This window comes from Amblyomma maculatum, chromosome 11, assembly GCF_055883805.1.
Source record: "Amblyomma maculatum isolate TAMU_Amacu chromosome 11, ASM5588380v1, whole genome shotgun sequence".
In the NCBI taxonomy this organism is placed as follows: domain Eukaryota; kingdom Metazoa; phylum Arthropoda; class Arachnida; order Ixodida; family Ixodidae; genus Amblyomma; species Amblyomma maculatum.
The window spans coordinates 38663150-38682463 of record NC_139354.1 but is presented as its reverse complement, the minus strand read 5'-3'; the positions used below and the strand labels follow the sequence as shown (position 1 = coordinate 38682463).

General features: G+C 43.1%; 1 protein-coding gene across 3 annotated transcripts in view; it reads right to left on the bottom strand.

Annotated features, from left to right (window-relative positions):
• Mical (Molecule interacting with CasL) overlaps positions 1-19314 on the bottom strand; it is a 69912-nt gene that overhangs the window by 17843 nt on the left and 32755 nt on the right. For all 3 annotated transcript variants that reach the window (XM_084584524.1, XM_084584525.1, XM_084584526.1), the window contains exons 14-17: positions 13472-13752; positions 11624-11841; positions 9482-9735; positions 7675-7812 (exon numbers count right to left, since the gene is read on the bottom strand). In XM_084584524.1, coding sequence (XP_084440650.1) covers positions 7675-7812; positions 9482-9735; positions 11624-11841; positions 13472-13752 — 891 coding nt within the window. The remainder of the gene's footprint in view (positions 1-7674; positions 7813-9481; positions 9736-11623; positions 11842-13471; positions 13753-19314) is intronic.

Here is a 19314-nt window from a genome sequence, read left to right as displayed (position 1 = left end):
TGTGGTATGCCCCATAGTGGACTTGCCCTGGCTGATGATGATGGCAATAATGATAGATTAACTAGATTATTATAACATAAAGACATGACAAGGAGCAATGGCGCTTCACGTTCATTGCAGCATCAAATAATATTTACTCTCTCAATTCATTCCAAGTAGAAATAGTTTGCCCATGATCTTATTTTGAAAAATACTCATAATATGAAAGGTGCATCCCATTCATCTCTATCATGGATTAAGGCTACATGCTCCTTTCTACTCTTCAATTCTATAAGTAGTTTCATTTTCTTGGTTTCTTAAGGAAAGAACAAGATAGACTCTGCATGCTGCTTTGTTTTACCCACCACTTAGTGGGTGGCACAAATGTGTTTCAGCCTCAAGAAACAACAGCCCTTCTTTATGGTTGCTTGCATAGAAACCGGCATGAGCATTTTGGTACGCCAAGTTTGTGCCTCCTTGCTCTGTTGTTTAGTGCCAAGCACACAAATGCATTGACTGCAGTCATTACAGCCCCCCCCCCCCCTCAAAGAAAAGAAGCTAGAAGCGAACTAACCAAAGCGGAATCTAATACCGGAGGTATGGTGCAGAATAACCGTTTCTGGCGAAGCGCAAGAAGTCTGGAGGCTTCTATTCAAAGGAATAAGAGAAACCAAGAACTGTTGGCCTCACCACAAGGGCAGGCATATCAAAGGTAGCACATTCTGTTCACCTACCTACTGCAGCGTGTGTCCACTGAAGTTTGCAACAGATCATGGTAACATGGAAGATGTATACATTGCCAACCAAAGCATCATTGTGAGATCATACTGCAGAGACTTTGCTCTAGTTTCCTTAGCCTTATTTTACTCAAAACTGATCCAGAGTTCGGACATTTCAGTCAGCTGCTAAATAGAGATACATGACGTGATCCAAATACATATTTACATTAAATATTTTTGCATACAAACAAGGTTGTTCTATGAAGGCTGACTGAGTCTGTTTATTGAATGATCCGACTGCTAGATTGATTTCTTATTTAATAAAATCGAACCTGGATACATCTAACTTGAAGGGAATCGTGGAACAGTTTGAAATAACAATAATTCGATACATAAAAAATGGTGATACGCATATCCAAAGCTTGGAAGCAAGAATAAACTGCATCCAGGATAGTGACGTGCTTCCTGTCAGCATGCTAGCAGCTAAGCATTGCTAAGACAGGGAGTGGTGCCTTCAAACTAACTACACTCTATTATGTACACCTACTCCTATTACCAATGCATTATAAATAGAAGAATCACTCATTAAAACTGAGGCATAATTGTCTTGCGCAACTCCTTCCGTACAGAAGCATATCTAGGGCTGACGCCAGGCTTTAGTTCAGCTCGTTTCACTGCTTGACCACGATGTTGCATTGAAAATGAGTACGAGAGGTTCGGTTCAGTTTGGTTTGTGGGGTTTAACGTCCCAAAGCAACTCAGGCTATGAGATATGCTGTAGTGATGGACTTCGGAAATTTTTATCACTTGGGAAGAACCGTAAGTTCCATGAGTGTGGCAACTGCTCGATATATTGAACATTCCGCTAGACACGACTTCCATAAGCTTTGCTAATGGTTTTCATAGAAATATTCCGAGTGTTTGATTTATCTGACCTCAGACGTACTCTTGTAGCCTGATCAAGTACCTCGGGCATAGACTCATGACATGAAGACAAAATCCTTCTGTGTAAAGAAACGATTCTAAGAGAATACCAGACCTCCTCCAGCCCCCCCCCCCCCCAAAAAAAAACAAATTCTGTAACTGCTCTCTAGTCTAATTATGAATCTTGATGCGTGCCTGTCTGGTTGTTTTTGCCTGCTTTGATTCGCATGACTGTGGACACGAATGGGAATGATAACCCATAAAAAAGTCTCTCTAGAAGTCTTTGTGAACTATTATGCTAGAGTGACATGCAAAAACACAAGGACATTTTCACTGCTATTAAAAACAGAGCAAAACGTTTCTTACCCCTCGCCTTGAGAAAGATGGCCTCTGGTGACTAGAGTAAACCGAACCCCGGAAACAAAGTCTGAAGGTGTGCTTCTGATGCGAGTCCAACACTCTCTCGGACTTTGGTCGTTAATCACGACTCTATCACTCCACACAAACTACCGTGTTAGACTGCTACACGCACACGCACAATATTGTTAAAGTCATTGCTATCACACAACTATGATGTTAATAAATCGTACGTCCACACAGCAAAACACGTATCACAGCAAACCAACTACGAGGACGCAACCAAAAACAAGAACATAGAAGAAAAGGCAAACAATGATGCAAAGAAGGTGGGAAAAAAGCCTGTATTATTATTTTTTCCAAAGAAAGCTTCTGTCCCTCCCCTGCTTTTTGTTTTTTGGCATGATTTTTTTTTCAGTGCTAAACAAGCACAGCTCCTTGAATAGAGTAAATGCTCCTGGCAGTGAAATTTCTCTGCTCCAACGAGGGTTTAAAGTAGCTGGATCCGTGAGTGTAAAGGTACTCTGAAAGACGACAGAGAAAGGAGTTCGAAAAAAAAGCGTAAAGCAACAAAAACAAATGCAGGCAGGCACGGTTGCATGGAAAAGAGTCAGCGGCATGCTTCACAAATTGTCGGCAATCAGCAAGCAAAATATTCCGCGTTGAAAAAATGAGAACTCTTGATCTGCGTTCGTAAGAACAGAATTTTCATACGCCAACTTTTGCACGCTGTTTCTGCACAAATGCAAAACTGCTTCTTTTAGCTAAACGAAACTGCACCCAACATTATGCAGAGTTGGTATTCTACATGCATTACCACCAAGTCCTGCGGCAATAACAAGTCGATAGAAAATCAATATGCACTGAAATTCCCTCAAATGCGAGTCGCCTCATGATTACTGCTGACAGAAAGTGGCTGTTGTCAGCCTCCGACCAGGAAACGCAAAGGATCCCACTTTTTTGTGGCAGTAGAAATATAAATGCAGTGTTTTCTGGCGTGAAAAAAAAAAATAATAAAAAGCACTGCAATCAAGCACTTTCCATAGTGTGTTAAGGCAAAAAAATAATAAAAGCACCACAGTTATTAGATAATTAAAAAAACATAAGCAACTGACATCTGTGCTTTAGCCATAACAGTCATTCAAACATTCTAAAAGCTGTAAATTCATGAGAATAACAACTGGTATAATTGCATCAAAAAGACCTAAACAGTTCTACCTATGATAATGTGGACCTGGTTACTAACACCACTGTGTGATGGTCCTTTAAGGTCAATTATCATGCTACATGATGAATGAAATCAGATCAGCAGATTTCTTGGATAATTTTTACACCCCACAGCAGCCCTTGTGACATTGTCGGCATTGCAGCGTGCCCTTCTAACTCGCATAATGTGTGACACCTCTTTTTGTCAAATGCCGCAATACACAGCATCCGAATTGTGTCGAACTCAGACTTGGGTCAAAGCCTCCCTAATGTAAACCTAGGCAATTTGAATCATTTTAAGCACAAATAGCTAACACAATAAACGAGACCCTGAAATACCTTTTTACTGACTTCAAATTACGTCCCAAGATTTTGAACAGCGACTTATGATTATCGTTCACATACTATGGTTCACATACTAGTCTATCATCTGCCGCAGCTTGAGAAATTGTCTGCATTACCATGAACCTTAACCCTGGTCGGGACATTTTAAGAATTGGTGACCGTATCATTGAGATTCTACTATATTTACAATACACCATCTGCCAGGAGTCTTTTAACAACCTGAAACATTTAGTTACACAGCTGAAACATTGACACCTCAAATGAATGAAATAAGCGATTGAATGAAGTTTTTGGCTACAAGCATAACTTTGTTCTACTGAGGTCTAACTGTGGCCGTAGTAGCAGAAATACCATTGCTGATGCAGTACATGACAAAGCTGACAGCAAGATGAGTTAAAGTGCAAGGTCGCTTCCTCAAATTGGTCTCCTTTTGGAATGAGAGTTGTCGATCTTGACTATTAGCGGCAACAAAAAGTCGATTTAAAGGCGATTTATGACTCACAGTCGTAAGGCTAGAAAATCGAGCAGCACGTGACTGGTCCATGACTGTTGTTTGGCTATTGTGACCATTCAAGACTGCTGCTTTTCGACCGAAACTGCGCAAACCTTCACAAAGGCATGCTCTCTACGCTAATCTGTCAACTAGTCCTGCTAAATAGTGGTCTCCTGTGCAGACTTCCTGCTAATATGGCCTTCTTGCTTGAAGAAATAACTGTGGTAAAAAAACTCAGAAGGCTAGTCTGATAGACTGTGGTAATGCCAGCAGCTAAACATGGCCCACATGCTTATGGCAAAGACAACCTTCATGCGTTATGGATGAACTTTACTTTAATAAAATGGCCCTTAACAAAATATGCTGAATTTTTCTAAAACATAGTGCGACTAATTCCACACAAGAAGGATGATGCGATGTGATTGCAAAAAACCTATTTTAGTCCCTGTTCAACTTCCTTATAGTAGTTAGGAATTGGACTTCTTGGCCTTTATTTTGTTAAATTTTGGGGACTGTTCTGGAAATTATTTTGTACAGGTGAACCAGAGCTATTTCTTTTCTCTGGAAATACAAAATTGTATGCCTGTATGGTCATGCGTCATTTAGAATTTACCTTGGCTTTCCTGTCAGCCAGAGCAATTTATTTAGTAACACTAATTAATGTACAGATGACCGTTAATTACTGGTAAAGCACTTATATCTGTGCCTGCAGATGCAAATGTGATAAGCAATAACAAAAGATAAAAGACAAAACCATGAGATAAAAATGTTGCAAATTTAAGCCTATTTATGAAAAGTCAGATGCTACATCAACGCAGAGTTGTTGCTGAGTTGAGCGAGAGGGTGGGCCACCTGCATGCTGACAACACTGTTGGAAACAGTGGTAGCAAGAACATTACATTTTTTCGTGACGTTTATGCACGGTTTCCAAGAATGAACAATACTATGCTAGCAAAGAGGTGTGGAACTTCCCACTCAGTGGAGGTTTGTAAGGTTCTAATTAAGCAATAACTCGAGGTACATAACAGTGGTACGTAATCCGACTGTACACCATCTCAATTACGCCTCTCGCTTCTACACTCTTTTAATTTTCTCCTAGCCCAAGTGCAACTCCTAATCGCCGACCTTGTAGCTGCAGTGTGCATCCCAAGAATACACTGTTTTAATTAAAGTCGCATTAAATCTGAAAATTCAATAAGGCGCACATTTTTACTTTAGCATTGTCCTTTTTGGTTCTAATAAAAAAATACAACCACCTATTTATAAACAAGTTCAGCTCTACTTTCCTCCATAACACAGTGGCAAGCATTTGTGAAATCACAATTACAATGAATAAACAAACAAACCGCTCTACTAAAAGCATTCGACAATGATTTAGAGAAACAGTAAGAGGAGCCTGTGTTTTATCATTTGCCGAACAGGAAACTGTGACTGCCCAATTTTTCATTCATCACAACCATGTCACATACTAGCAGTTATGTACGACAATGACAGTGGCAACCGAGCACAAACTCTCTTGATAGAGGTCTGCGACTGATATAAAGCAACAACTTGTTAACACAATCTTAGTTTACTTTTCATCAACAAACTATTTTTCCAAGAAATAATTAACTCATGGCCATACTAATCTCAGACCAGAAATTTACTTCCACACATTAACTTACTAGCCACGAACACTTCCACTCATTTTGATTCTGCTCAGAGGTGCGTAGCAAAAAGTTGCAAAACACAATATAACCTTTGGCTTTTAGCCTATGCTATCCTAGTCACGCGACCACACATACACTGGCTTAGAGCTCCACAACGCAGGAAGCAGGAACATGCACGCAGGAACACTGTTTGCAAAATGAAGCTAGGACACGTTGCATGCCACATGCTCTCCCCCATGCTCGGGAGGGTCGGGCTCTAACTCGGGGCGCGGTGCAATGGGCGCCCCCGAGAGGTAGTTCATGCAGGCTGCACACCGGGGGAGGGCACGGAAGGAGAGGAGGAGGAAGCAGAAGAGGAAAAAGAAAAAGAAGGAAAAAAAGAGAAAGACAAGAAGCACCGTGTAAACAAGAGCAGCACTGGATGATAAAGAAGAAATGCACAAACAAGGCGTCACAGCTGAAAGGAAGAAAAAGAAAGAGGGAAAAAAAAAAAGCAAAAAAAGGTGAGCAATTTTATCGCACACTCAAAAGTGAATCTGTTGCTTCTTTAGGGAGAGCAGAAGTTGCAAGTGAAGGTGCTTTTTCTCAAATGCAACACCATGAGGGTAAAGCGGGACTAAACTTGTTTTTGCAAGTAAGCATTAAGTAAAAGGTACTAATACCGTAATCACACTATTACTAAGATGCCTCTTTACACTAAGAAATTACACAGTAAGTACTATAAACTTGAAGCCTGTTGGAAAAAACAAGGTAATGCAATTAAACAAGCCTTGTAATTATGCAAAACGAAGCACAACAAAAAGCAACTAAAAAAAATGAAACGGCTGTGTTCAAATGACTGCAGTACTTAACAGCACTTAACAAAGCTGCAGAGAACTGATGACTACCTCCTGCAGCAGCAAGCGTTTTGGGCAGACGCATAAGATATAAGAGCTCATCCTAAGGAACTGTCACTAGAGTCCTATGGCAAATCGTGAAGTCAACCAAAATCTTTGAATTAACAAAGTTTTGTCTAAACTGAAACTTAGCAAAATTTTAATGTACCTTTTTTTTAAACGCTGCTTGGTCAATGAGATGTTGACCTACACGCAGCAAAGACCTTTACGACTTCCGGTCATATTCAAGGTATCCAGCAGATAAAATTGCTTGACTGACTGACGACTCCGTGTTTACAATTGGGCTTTCTTCAGCACATAGTTTAAAGGTCAACTCCGGTGGTTTTTCCATCATTCTGTGTTTTTGGTTGAATTAAAATCCTCGGCACGTCCCGACTCGAACACAAAAAAACGTTTTTCGAAATTCCAATTAGAAGTATTTTTAAAAAGAAAAAACAGCAAATCGAAACCGAAACTGCTTTTACGGCCAGAAATGACGTCCCAGGTGACGAAATGGTGACGTCACACTCAGTATTAGAGAAACACTCGTACGTGTGTTGGATGGTGAAAATAAAGCATGGAAATCATGAAGCATTGCATAAAATGGCTGAGGTAGTTCAATATAAGCCTCACAATTTCATAATCATGCGGGAAGTGGACAGTAACGCCGGTATACTGTTTGTGACGTCAGAAACTCAGTGTTGCCGGCCGAAATAGTCTCAATTTAAGCCATGAAAACAGCATATTTTAAAGTCGTGTTGCGCGCGAACGGATTATCGTACGGCGCCCAAATTTTGTAGAATGCGTCAGGACGGAGAGGAGAATCTACAGTAAAATTTTTATTAGAATATTCGAATGTCAAAAAACCCCCGGAGTTGCCCTTTAAGTTGCTAATAGTACCGAGAAATTCAGATATACATGCTGTCCTGGGTACTGCTTTTTAAAAAGATATGTTTCTGCTTTGTCATTCTTCAAAAAATGCAATGCCACCACAAAACACAGCTGGACATTTTTCACAGCTGCGTATGTGCCAACGCAATGGCAATAAAAAAAAGTTAGTCTCAGTTTTGTTTCTCGAATATCCATTCAATACGGAAGCACTACTTAAAGTAGGTCAGTTCACTCACCATCGGAAAGGATCTCGGGTGGGCTGTACTCTTCATCGCTATCCACATCCTGACTCGTTGCGTCTTCATCGCCAGTCTCAGTTTCTGTTTCGTCCTCTTCATCTTCTTCCTCTTCCCCTTCATCATAGTCTTCTTCGCCTGAACGCAATAAAAGAAATGATCAACAAGACATGAGAAGACTGCTGACTAGCAAAGCTTGCCCACATAACAAGATGCACCACACCCTGGAGACACCAACTTGCAAGCTAAAAGCAACATAAATTCCAAGAACAACTTTCACTAGTTAAACAAAGTAGAACTAGCTGACATTAGCACAGATCTCAACTAATAAATAACACTGGACCTATGCACATTTACCTTGCAACTTTGTGTCTTCAGTTGCTGTAAGCTCCAAGCAGTTTGTTTGAATAAAATGGCCTTGAAATTCGTTAATTCGAGCCTTTCAATATAAGGAAGCATTTTATGTGACCTTTAGAAAAGATTTGACCAAAAAGTTAAGCGTGCAAGATAATACACTACTTGCAAATGGTCTGACCAGTGAGGAAAAAAAAAGAAAGAAGAAAAAAATCCTTGGTTCGAAGTTGAGAGAACGAGAAAACTCCAGGCCTGAATTGTTTTATTGCGATGAAACAGCAGTTAGGTATATTATCCCCAGGAAAAGAAATGGTTGGTTGGTTTATTAGGCTTAAAGTCCTAAAGCTGAAACTCAGGCTATGAGATACGCCGTATGGGAGGGCTCCGGAAATTTTGTCCACCTAGGATTAAAGAGCCCCAGGTGATCTGACATCGCATAGCACACAGGCGCCTTGCTTTTCGCCTCCACTAAGAAGTGGCTGCCGCAGCAGGGATCCAATCCCACATCCTTGGATACAGCAGTCGAGTGCCCCAACCACTACACCACCACAACGGGGTGCCCGCTATGGTGCACAGGTTATTTTACATGCGATTTGAGAACTGCTCTCCATTCAGAGCTGCCTAAGCTGTCTACACTGAATGAATATATTTTTGACCAAATGCTACTGTAGCTCATGAAGCAGCGTGCCTATCTGCTGGTAACCTTGTTCAATTTGAGGAAACCCCCAGCTAACTGTTCATATAGATTTTTTTTAGGGTTACATCATGGGTCTCAAAAGACACTAGTACTTGCTGGTGACTGGCAAACAGCCACCTCTGTAGTTGCACGGTGAAATGAGATGCAAGATTTTAGGATGAGATTGTACGGAAAGTTTTGTTTACATCAGTTTCTATCATCTGTACTCTACTGCAGTGCCTCAACTTTGGGGATACCTCACTATGTGGTGTTTTATAAAAAAAAACATGTCATTGGCTTTCAAATCACTTTCCGTGCTTCAAAATTCTGTTCTAAGATGCACTGGGCGTTTGATAATGAGGGACAACATCACAAGTACAGCTAGGAGCAATATGAAAGGGAACACTGGAGTGCATGGCCTCCATGCTTTCAAATGCGCTGTTATCGACAGGTGATAAGAATCAGTGGTAAAAACACATCAAAATTAAGATTGGTCGGCCCCTCTTTCTGAGCATACCCTTGGTGCCACTCATTCTCGTCTCGTGTTGGTGTCAGTGCTTTGCAAAGCACGGAGGCCACACGCTCCCGTGATCCTTTTCATACTGCTACTTTGAAAACTTCTGTTCACACGCATCCCCGTGGGTCACAGTTCCAGCTGTAATCTTCACCCGGAGACAGTTGTCTACAGAAAAGCTCCCTCTCCTGAACATCACTCCTCGATGAAATGGGCAAGTTGACAATACAAACTCAGCACATGCCAATTGAATACCGACTCACCTTCGGTGCTTGTCTCGTCGTCCTCTTCATCTCCTTCTTCTTCCTCGTCGTCTGCTCCCGGAGACCTGGTGGGGCTTCGGGGCGCGACGCCGTTGCCCATCTCCCGGCTAACAGCTTCGTCCTGTGCGGGGGCCACATCCAGGGAGGAGGCATGCTTGCGCTGCCATGTCTCGGCCATGTGCCGCGTGTCGTCCAGGTTTAACGAGTGCTCGATCTCCTCCACCAGGCTCTCAGACTCGGAGCCCTCATCGGAGCTGCGGTCAGGTGACAGGAAATGAATGACCTCAACCATTCACCCCTCTCCAAACAGACAAACAAAGGCAAGTCGTGCAGTGTGCAGCACAGCTCTTTCATATTAGGTGAAAACATTCCCATGGAAATCCATGAACAGGGCGTCTTATCTAAGAGTGCTAGTTAATTTAAAAATAACATCTCTTGAGTCAAAAATGTTTTCTTCAGTACTGTCATTGCTAAGTTATTTAACTGTATTCCCAACTATTAAAATTTTGTCTTATAACTAGCACCTTCATAACTATGCTTTTCAGCATTCTTGTTTTCGATTTAAAGGCCTCAGCATGAGTGAGAGGTGGGCATTTTATAGAAAGCAGACTGCCAAAAGAAAAATAAAATGCTTACAAAAAGTGAACTAAACTACAGAAAAAAAAAAAAGAATAGGCCCACTCACAAGCAACATTGTCTGACTGTTAAAAGAGTTGAGGATTCCCTGGCACATATTTATGGTGTTGGAGTTGCCTGAGGCAAAAATGTTTAAGAATCCCTGGTCTAAAGGTTTATAGCATGCCATCACTGAGATCCGTGCCATTTTCTTAGATTCTTCAAAAGCACAATGTTTGTCAAATGTCCAGAGCAAAGTTTTCATGAGCTGAACAAAAACTCTGAAGAGCAGCTTCCGCCAACTGCAGGTGCACGTGTATCACGTGCTCTTTTTTGTCGTCACTCGTCACAACTGCTGTTGCACGCAAGTCAGAGGCACGCAGGCTACGGATGAGACATTTACGCAACCTCCTACCAACCATGCGTGACTACTCTAATTGATTTCCTTTTGGTCTCCATAATCTCCTTTGTGGTATGCAAAATTCCTGCAACCACGTCCTCCTGCACATTACCGCTAACAAAACAACATGGCAGAGATGAAACAACAGCCAAACAGGAAACAACCGCACAAGAAAGAAAACACGACAGGAGGCTGTCGTGTTCCTGTTTGGCTGTTGTTTCACCTTTTGACATGAACCAACCAGCTCAGGTCCAGATCACCCTGAAGGTGGCGGAGGGCTTGCTAGAAGTGTCAGACGGCACGAGTGCACTAGGTGTGGGCGCAAAAAGTGAAACACATTACGGAACTATCAAACAAAAAAACACTGCATTCGCTGAAAAAAGTGAATGCCCATCTTGTTTCAGTCAACCGTGGTATGCGAGGAAGCCCACTCGCAGAATTGTGCATAAGGTTCAACCATACACTCAGTGACCGCTTTTCCTGGAAGTGAAGGGAAGGCTGCGCGGACGGCGTGTCTGTAACTGTCGTTCTCTCAAAAAGTTTGGACACACACACATGCCTAGTTGCTCAGTGCACAGGATGTTCACATCATTGCTGGGGTTGCTGCTGCCACCATTTACAGGAGTTTCTTGTAACCAGATGCACCTAACAAATTTTTTGTAGTTCATTATGCCTAAAACAATAAATACCATGCATTATAAGAGAAAATTAACTAATAACTGCAAGCAGAGGCTAATTCTGCTGCGTAGAAAACGAGATCATGTTTCAGCTTCGTAGCACCACTGCTAGAAAAAGCTGTCGCAGAGAATAGCAGCAAAGGCGTTAGCAGCCAAACTGGTTCACACTTAAAGCAACAATACAAAAAGCAAAGCAGACACTTTAAAAGTCATTCTCAAATGATTTGCCAGAGTATGATGATGTCGTCGGGGCTGGATTTATGAAAATCGGTGGTAATCAGTGACTGCTGAATACCTCAAAAATTTTTTAATATCTGTTTCCTGAACTGAATATCAGCTAAACATCAAATATATAGTTGACTCATCTTCAAAGTTCCGATTATGTGCATACCCTTAACTGAAAAGCGATTCACTCTCGCTGTGAAGGTGCCCTGTCCATCCGCACAATACCTGTAGTCCGAGTACTCGTCGTCACTGGTAGGCACTTCGACGGCACCAAGGTTCTTCTGGGCCAGCTCCTCTTCCTCCAGCTCGCTCGTGAGCAGCTCATCCTCGGAGAGCAGCTCCAGCGTGTTCTCAAACTCCACTCGCTCTGGCGTGCTGTCCACGTCTGCCAGCGTGGCCATTTCCTCGGCTGACAGCTGCCGCGGTGTCTTGTACGTCTTGGGCTGCAGAAAAGAAATATATCCGTCATCACTCCGAACGAAAAATGGCTGCTCGTATGGGTCACATTCTGAGCTGGTCACAAATCCAAGCCTTCCAAGATTCAGCGCCACTCATACAGCCGTAGACCTGAGAGGGAGCAAGTGCTAGGCATCCAGACAGCCATTTTTGTGACCTTTCAGTCACTGGACTGCCGCAGCACAGTGAACAATTATTTTCTTTGTATCTCTCGTGTTATTGTACACTCCGGTTCAAGACCTCTCTTTGTAGTTTAGCTTTTTGCGAATATTACTGTGTATGTGTCGCACTGTTAGGCAGAATATTTTCCATCATTCATAAGAATGCGTGCAAAGTATTACGCGTAACAGTGTCACCACTTATAAAAGTTATTGTGTGTGTGTGTGTGTGTGTGTGTGTGTGTGTGTGTGTGTGTGTGTGTGTGTGTGTGTGTGTGTGTGTGTGTGTGTGTGTGTGTGTGTGTGTGTGTGTGTGTGTGTGTGTGTGTGTGTGTGTGTGTGTGTGTGTGTGTGTGTGTGTGCGTGCGTGCGTGCACATGTGTGTGCATGCAAAAAATTAACCGGGACTGGCTCAAAGCCACAAGAGTGCACCAGATGAAGAAGACAACGGAAAAGGCAAACAGTGGTAACAGGGCATGCCGGTCAGAGCTTGAAGAGCCTTTCTGCAAGGAGGCCAGTGCAAGCATGCAGTTTCGTTAGTGTGAAAGTGTTAATAGATTCACAGGAAAGATTTGGCCATTGTTTTCATGAAGCCTCTGTCCAGTTAAAAAACCTTCCTAAAAAAAAAAATAAGTTGAAGCAGGATTTAAATCCAGGAATTTCTTGGGGAAAGCAATTATGGACCATCATTGGTATCAACACAGCCAATAATCCCAAGTGTTTAACTGTCACTCTGTCCTGCTGTGCATTGCATGTCGTTGCCTCATCAACTTCTATCTGCACGCAGTGAATGCAAAACATAGTACTATTGCACTGCCCTCTTAGTGTGCATTAAGCAGTCCTAAAACTTTACAGTGCGCTACCACAAAGGTCTCCAGTAACAAATTTTGCTGATCTTTGAATGAACCTTGACCCTGAAACCCTAGCCTTGAATGCCACATGCGTCCACACATACTTCACATTTGGCCATCTTAGCACCGCACCATCGGCTAGAATTTATTCTTTTATGCAGGGGTCCTCAGCATGTTGTCATAGCACTTAGAAAATTATCACATGTGTTATGAACAGGTGCGACATCAATGAGATTTTTTTTTTCTTCGGGAATACTGCTGTCTGTAAGGGGTGTGACTTATACACAAGTGCAGCTAGTAGAGTGGAAAATACGGCACGTGTGCACGAACACAGAGAGAGCATCAGATCTAATAAGGCCTAATAAATGATACCGGGAAGAGAACTTTATGCTATCACTTCATTTGAAGTTAGCCCTCACCCAAGATGGGGACAGCTTCAAGCACTAAAGGCTGTTACACAATAATGTTATCATAATGCTATCGCTAGTGTTTCTACAGAAAGTGCCAGCATGACTGGCGATCATTTCCCCCCTCATAACTGTTGTAATGGTGATGATTGATGCCAGGCGTAACCATTACTACAAGGAGGTAAGAGGTGCCTCAAGTACCTGGAAGGTGACAGCACCCGCGTCAGCTCCAGCCGGCGGCGTACGGACTTCCTCCATCCTTGTGGGGTCCTCCATGCCCTCCCCTGCACCTCCATGGGGTGGTGATGGACTGCGACGCCCACGGAGTGTGCTGCCCGAGTCCTCCACAGTGGCCGGCTTGGCGGGCATCAGTGACGGTGGCTCAGGGTTAGCCGACAGGAAAGCCTGCTTCCGCTTCATCATCTCCTGCCAACGCTGGCTGGGCCTCTCCATGCGAAAGTGCGCCGTGCAGTAGAATTTGCCTGCAAAACCGCATTTAGCATGGTACATGTGAGTTTGAAGCTTGGAAATACTGTTACTCTCACCAGAACATGATAAAAGAGCTCCCCGAGATGTGTCCATGCCAATACTCTTTCCAACAAAAGATCTGCTGTAGTGACTTAATGGCTGAAAATTTCTGCCACCAAGAACAAAGGCATTGTCTTGGCCAAAAAACAAGCGACTCACGCACCACACACGTTTCAGCTAGGTGCTATAGTCCACTTCTACCGAGGCTTTGTCAAGACAAGCAGCGAGCCAAAACAGAGATGCGTGAGAGGTGACAGTGTGGCACGAATCTTGAAATGGGTACCTAATCATCAGCGGCTGGTGTGACCAAAGCGGTAGCTGCAGAAGTCCAACCTGAATAACCCATAAATAGCCCTTCAATTGGTTTGTTACGGTAGCAAGGATCCATTCAAAGTGTGTGCATGTGGAGTAAAGGGGCGTAAACATCGGGAAAGAACTCAGACCTCTCACACATAGAGTATGACAGAGAGCCCTTCCTACTCTGCATTAAAGATGCCAGTATGGCCATATATACACTTTTGCAAAAGTTGCATGCACTTGGGATTGGGAAGCCTGGCTTGGCCCACCCACGGCAAATACACCATGGCCCGGGCAAAGCCCAAGCCCAGCCCACGTAAGGGCTTGCGGACCGACTTGAGCTCATGCAAAGCTCTATCCCTTATAGCCCATGAGCAGTTTAAGGAAACCCACATACCGCAGCTTAGAATATCAGCATAAGGTATCATGATCAAAGTTTAAAATAGTATAAAATAATGCACCACATTTTGAAAAACAGAATTTCAAGAAGTGTGTCACCTTCACAAAGATGTGCACAATTCTACAGATGACTTTTATGCATTCACCAACATTAAGAATCCTCGTTATCAGCTTGATTTTTTTAATTGCTGCAGTTCTTCTACTGTTGCGTTCAGCCTCCTGGTTCAATGTTTTCTGATGCATGCTAGCAAATAATTTCGTTAAATTAAACAAGGTATTGAATGCATGGCTTTCGATGTGGCTTTCAGAAATCGGGAGGAGCTATGTTCATTCTCTTTTACCCATTATTTCGTTCTGAACTATTATATTAGGCAGTTTAGCTGCACGTGCTGCCCACTACCAAATGCACAAAGCTATCAGTGATCACAGATATCTATAACAATACTATCAGCCCACTCACTGCCACACAAAATAAATGCTATAGTGAGGTGCAGTGTCATAGACTATAGAACAAACATGCCAAATGTCACATCTTGGAACTGCTTACGGCATTTTTGGAGAAAGAGAGCAAAAAAAAAAAAGCGAAACATGCCAAGAAGGCTACAAAAATTCACAAATGTGCATTATAGAAATTGAGACTGAATATTCTAACAAAAAGAAAAAATATTATGGGCCGGAAAATTAAGAGCTGAAAACAAGAGCAACCATTCAACATAGTGAATGGCATGAACAATATGTTTATTTAAAGGAAGACGCAGCTTAAAAATCATAAATCACAAAAAAAAAAGATGGAATCCACTAGTATGCCTTGTTTCCTATGCTCTGCAAAAATTTCATTGCTGAAATCCATTGGGAAGTACTCTGAAAAAAGTGTTTTGTTAACCGTGATGGCTCTACATGTTGTTTGCAAGAAAAGGTGCAAACAACAACAATAATAATAATAATAATAATAATAATAATTGCTACGAACAATCGCCATTTTCCCTTCGCTCTAATTTTCCGACTAGATGCTCACCTTGTGAAGCAGATTTTTGTACAACTGTTTTCTCCATTTTGACCTAGCTTGTCTCGTTGTACTCTCAAGACCAGGTCAAAACATTATTTATTTTTCAAAGTTAACTGTTTTAAATACCACGTATATAGTTATCCTAACATTCTAAACATGACAACTGTAACTGATAACGTAAAATTTAAACAAGAAATTTTTTCTGTTTTGCAAAGAAAGAATCATTTTTAGCATGTCCTAACCCGTAGCATGCATGCAAGAATGCAGTTAATATTTAACCAGCCTTCAGCCACATTTAGTTAACTATCTAGGCTTTTCACAAGATTCATTAAAAGAAGTGAACAGTAGAAAACAATGTTCTTGGGATAACACAATGAGAAGGAAATAAGCTCGGATGGAACTTGGGTAGATGCTCAGATGGAATTTGGTGACATTAAGCCACGAATAGAGTATGTACACATAAAAGCATGTTATTCACTGTGACAAATGGCCCGTGCATTGATGTCAGGGTCCCGGTGGTAAAATATGCATGAACATTTGAAGAATCTGCAGAAGGATCAAGTAATAGGGGAGACAATTTGGGCCAGGGGGCGCTGCGCCACTCTGTGCGCCAGGGGAGACAATTTGGGCCAGGGGCGCTGCGCCACTCTGTGCGCCCGCACCTTCCGAGGAGACCTTTTCAAAACCTCCTCACAGAGCGGCCGCATCGTCTGCTCCATGCTGCATTGAAACATGTGTCGTCTGTTCCGCGCTGCATTCGAGAGCGTGTGTTTACGTGCGCACGAACGGTTATTGCTCTCCTCCTCCTGCCGCGCTCTGGCCGCCGTCGCATTCCAAGGAAGGGGGCAAAAAAAAAGATTAAATTACGGAGCGCTTTTTCGTACGATTTGTGCGGTAAACGGTAACGGCGTGGTTGTCAGCCCTTTTGTTAAAGTATCTCGCACCGCTTTTTGTCCCTGGTGTCGCCACAGCGCCCATCGCGGAACTGAGTCTGCCTCAAACAACAGATATGTCAATCATTCTACCCTCATACGCGATCCTGCTTTGGGAGCTCAAAACTGCACATTTGCTTGAGGAGAAAACTGAACTAGGGTTTGCATACAGCTGGTAGCTGCAGAACTAAGAAGGCAAAGGTTTCCATGGGGAGATGTCCCCGTCTGCATGGAAAGTCATCAGACATTTACTCGCTGTTAGTTTCGTGGAGGGAACGAAAACTGCCGCAAGAATGGCATGCTTCACCTTCCGGTGAATGGCCCAGGTCGTACGGAACCAGTGATCGTTAAAGCTAGATAGGTCCCTGATTTCGAACAGCAGTGTCGCAGCAGCGAACTTCCCCTGGCCGCTGTCGGCAAAAACCAAAGGGTAAGGTAGTGTGTTTTGTGCCATTGTAAGGAATACGTCAAAAAAGTGCCAACGACAGGCACTGTGACGCCGGTAGCAGCCTGTGTAGTCGTCACCCTGCTGAAGCATATGGGTCATCGTAGATGGCAACATTTAGTTTTGTTGACCTTGTTGGGGAGTTGCCTAAAACGTCTGTTCCCAAAGGGTTAAATGGGCCCCTTACAAATGAGCAGTCACAAAGGAAAGGGAAGTTCCCCAACCGGCGCCTGGAGCACTCATCGCTGTGTACATGAATATCAATGATTCTCCATGAGAAGGCTGGACCCTTCATTCTCTGAACAGCATGGACAGAGACATCGGGACTTCCGCATTATTCCTTACTCTCCCACACCTCAAAATACCTGTCGCTTGCCTTCAAGTAGCAAATCCGTGTCCATGTTTGTTTTTTTATGTCTCAGAGCCTACTAAACAAGCACTCTTTGAAAACAATGTTCGCGGCGATCGTTTTTCAGGACCTGAAGTGGCGTGCAGTGATGACAGTCTATCAGTTAATCATAATTTCTCGCTTTCGAAAGCACCGATAAAAACACGTTTCCAGCTAGCCTCTTTGTCAGCCGGGGAGCCCAAAAAAGCGGAAATGAGAAACCCCACTGGCGAAGAACACCGGCTTTGCGAGCGTCTGTACGCCACTTTCCCCCTCCTTTTCCTTCTTCCCCTCCTTTTCCTTCTTCCCCTCCTTTTCCTTCTTCCCCTCCTGCTCCGTGTGCACGCGCGGCTGCGCCTGGCACACGCTTTCACGCGGGCGGGCTGCGCGGACTCCACAAACAGCTGTGTGCTGCGTGGCCGCCGCTGCGCGTAGGTTTTCTAGTTCCTCTCCGCTCCGTCAAAAACCGAGCGCTGGAGTCAAGGAGCAAACTCCAGCTCAAGTTCTCTATACACTGCTCTATATGTAGCAAAAAGAGATTACAAAAATTATTAACTTTGCACATGCTATATGCACTTGTGAAATTCACGTGCACCTTTGCTGGCCCTGGAGAACATGGGACCCAGGAACTTAAGATAACAAGCTGCTGCGAGTTAGATTCATTTACAGATCGGTTTTCACAGTTCCCCTTACACAAAGCCACACATATTTCTAGAGCATTCTGAAATGCTGGACCTAAAGCTGTAAAAAATCGACAGAGAACCCATTCCAATATACTGCGTATTCTCCGCAGTTACACAACCCCATAAGAATGCTTTTGTCAGCTTAAACCGGTGAATTGCTCGATCTTAAATTTTGCACAAAAGTGGCATTTGGTCAGCAGTATTGTTTTACCACACCTATTTGGTCTCCCTGATTCGATCAGAATGATTCAAATATTTACGTTGTCTACAGTGACAGCCGCTGTCCCAGCTATGGCAACGGTGGCACCATCTCGTTGTGTTCCAAGCTCTAAAATATTTATTGCAATAGAATATCCATAACAACAGCGTGACAGACGGGACATAGAAGAACGGACGATAGTCATCCGTTCTTCTATGTCCCGTCTGTCGCGCTGTTGTTATGGATCACAGTGCACACCAACTCGCCCAACAACCGCTATACTAATAGAACATTCAAATAAAACTTCAAATTTAGTTCAGTTTTGCCAAAAGTAAGTTTTGATGATTACTGTTGATAAAGCAGCTGAGAAAGTTCTTTAAACCTTCCATCAACCCCACCCACTACCCTTCCTTCACCAGATTTCTATGGCAGTGTTGCTACGAACAAAACGGAATGGCACCACCGGCCTGATTGCTGGGACAGTGACTTGCTCTGCTTCACAGTCACTGCAGAGAATGGGAATATACAACTACTTCTGACTGAATCAGGAAAGAACCCCAAACAAATGTAGTATAAACTACTGGCAACCAACTGCCATTTCTGCGTGAAATCTGAGCTCGAATCAGTCACTTGTTTAGCTAGGAGAAGCATTCCACAAGGTGCACATAACTGCGGAACACGCTGTACATGCATGCCTAGGCAAGTTATACTGGCATTGCATTTTGTGTAGTGCAAGCTTTGACAGGTGAGGTACAGCCCTCTTCCAGAATTATCACTACAAAAAATGCCCTTGCACGAGTAAAACAAGGCACTAAGAGAAAACTTTTCTACAATTTTTACACCCACATGGTATACTAAGCTTTTTATTGCTACTTGCCACAAAAGTTGATGGCATCCAAGCTTTAGTCTGCAGCACAAATAATTGCTGAGACTAAATGGTCAGCAGAATTTTTTTTTTTTTTTTTGTAATCATAGCTGCAAACTGCCCATGATTTAAAGACTCCAAAGGTTCTAGCCTACGTTTCTAAAACATTGGTTTGGTTTGGCTTATGGGGTGCAATGTCCCAAAGCGACTCTGGCTACGAGGAACACCGCAGTGGAGGGCGGCGAAAATTTTGACTACTTGGGGTCTTAAGTGTGCACTGACATCGCACAGTATGTACTACG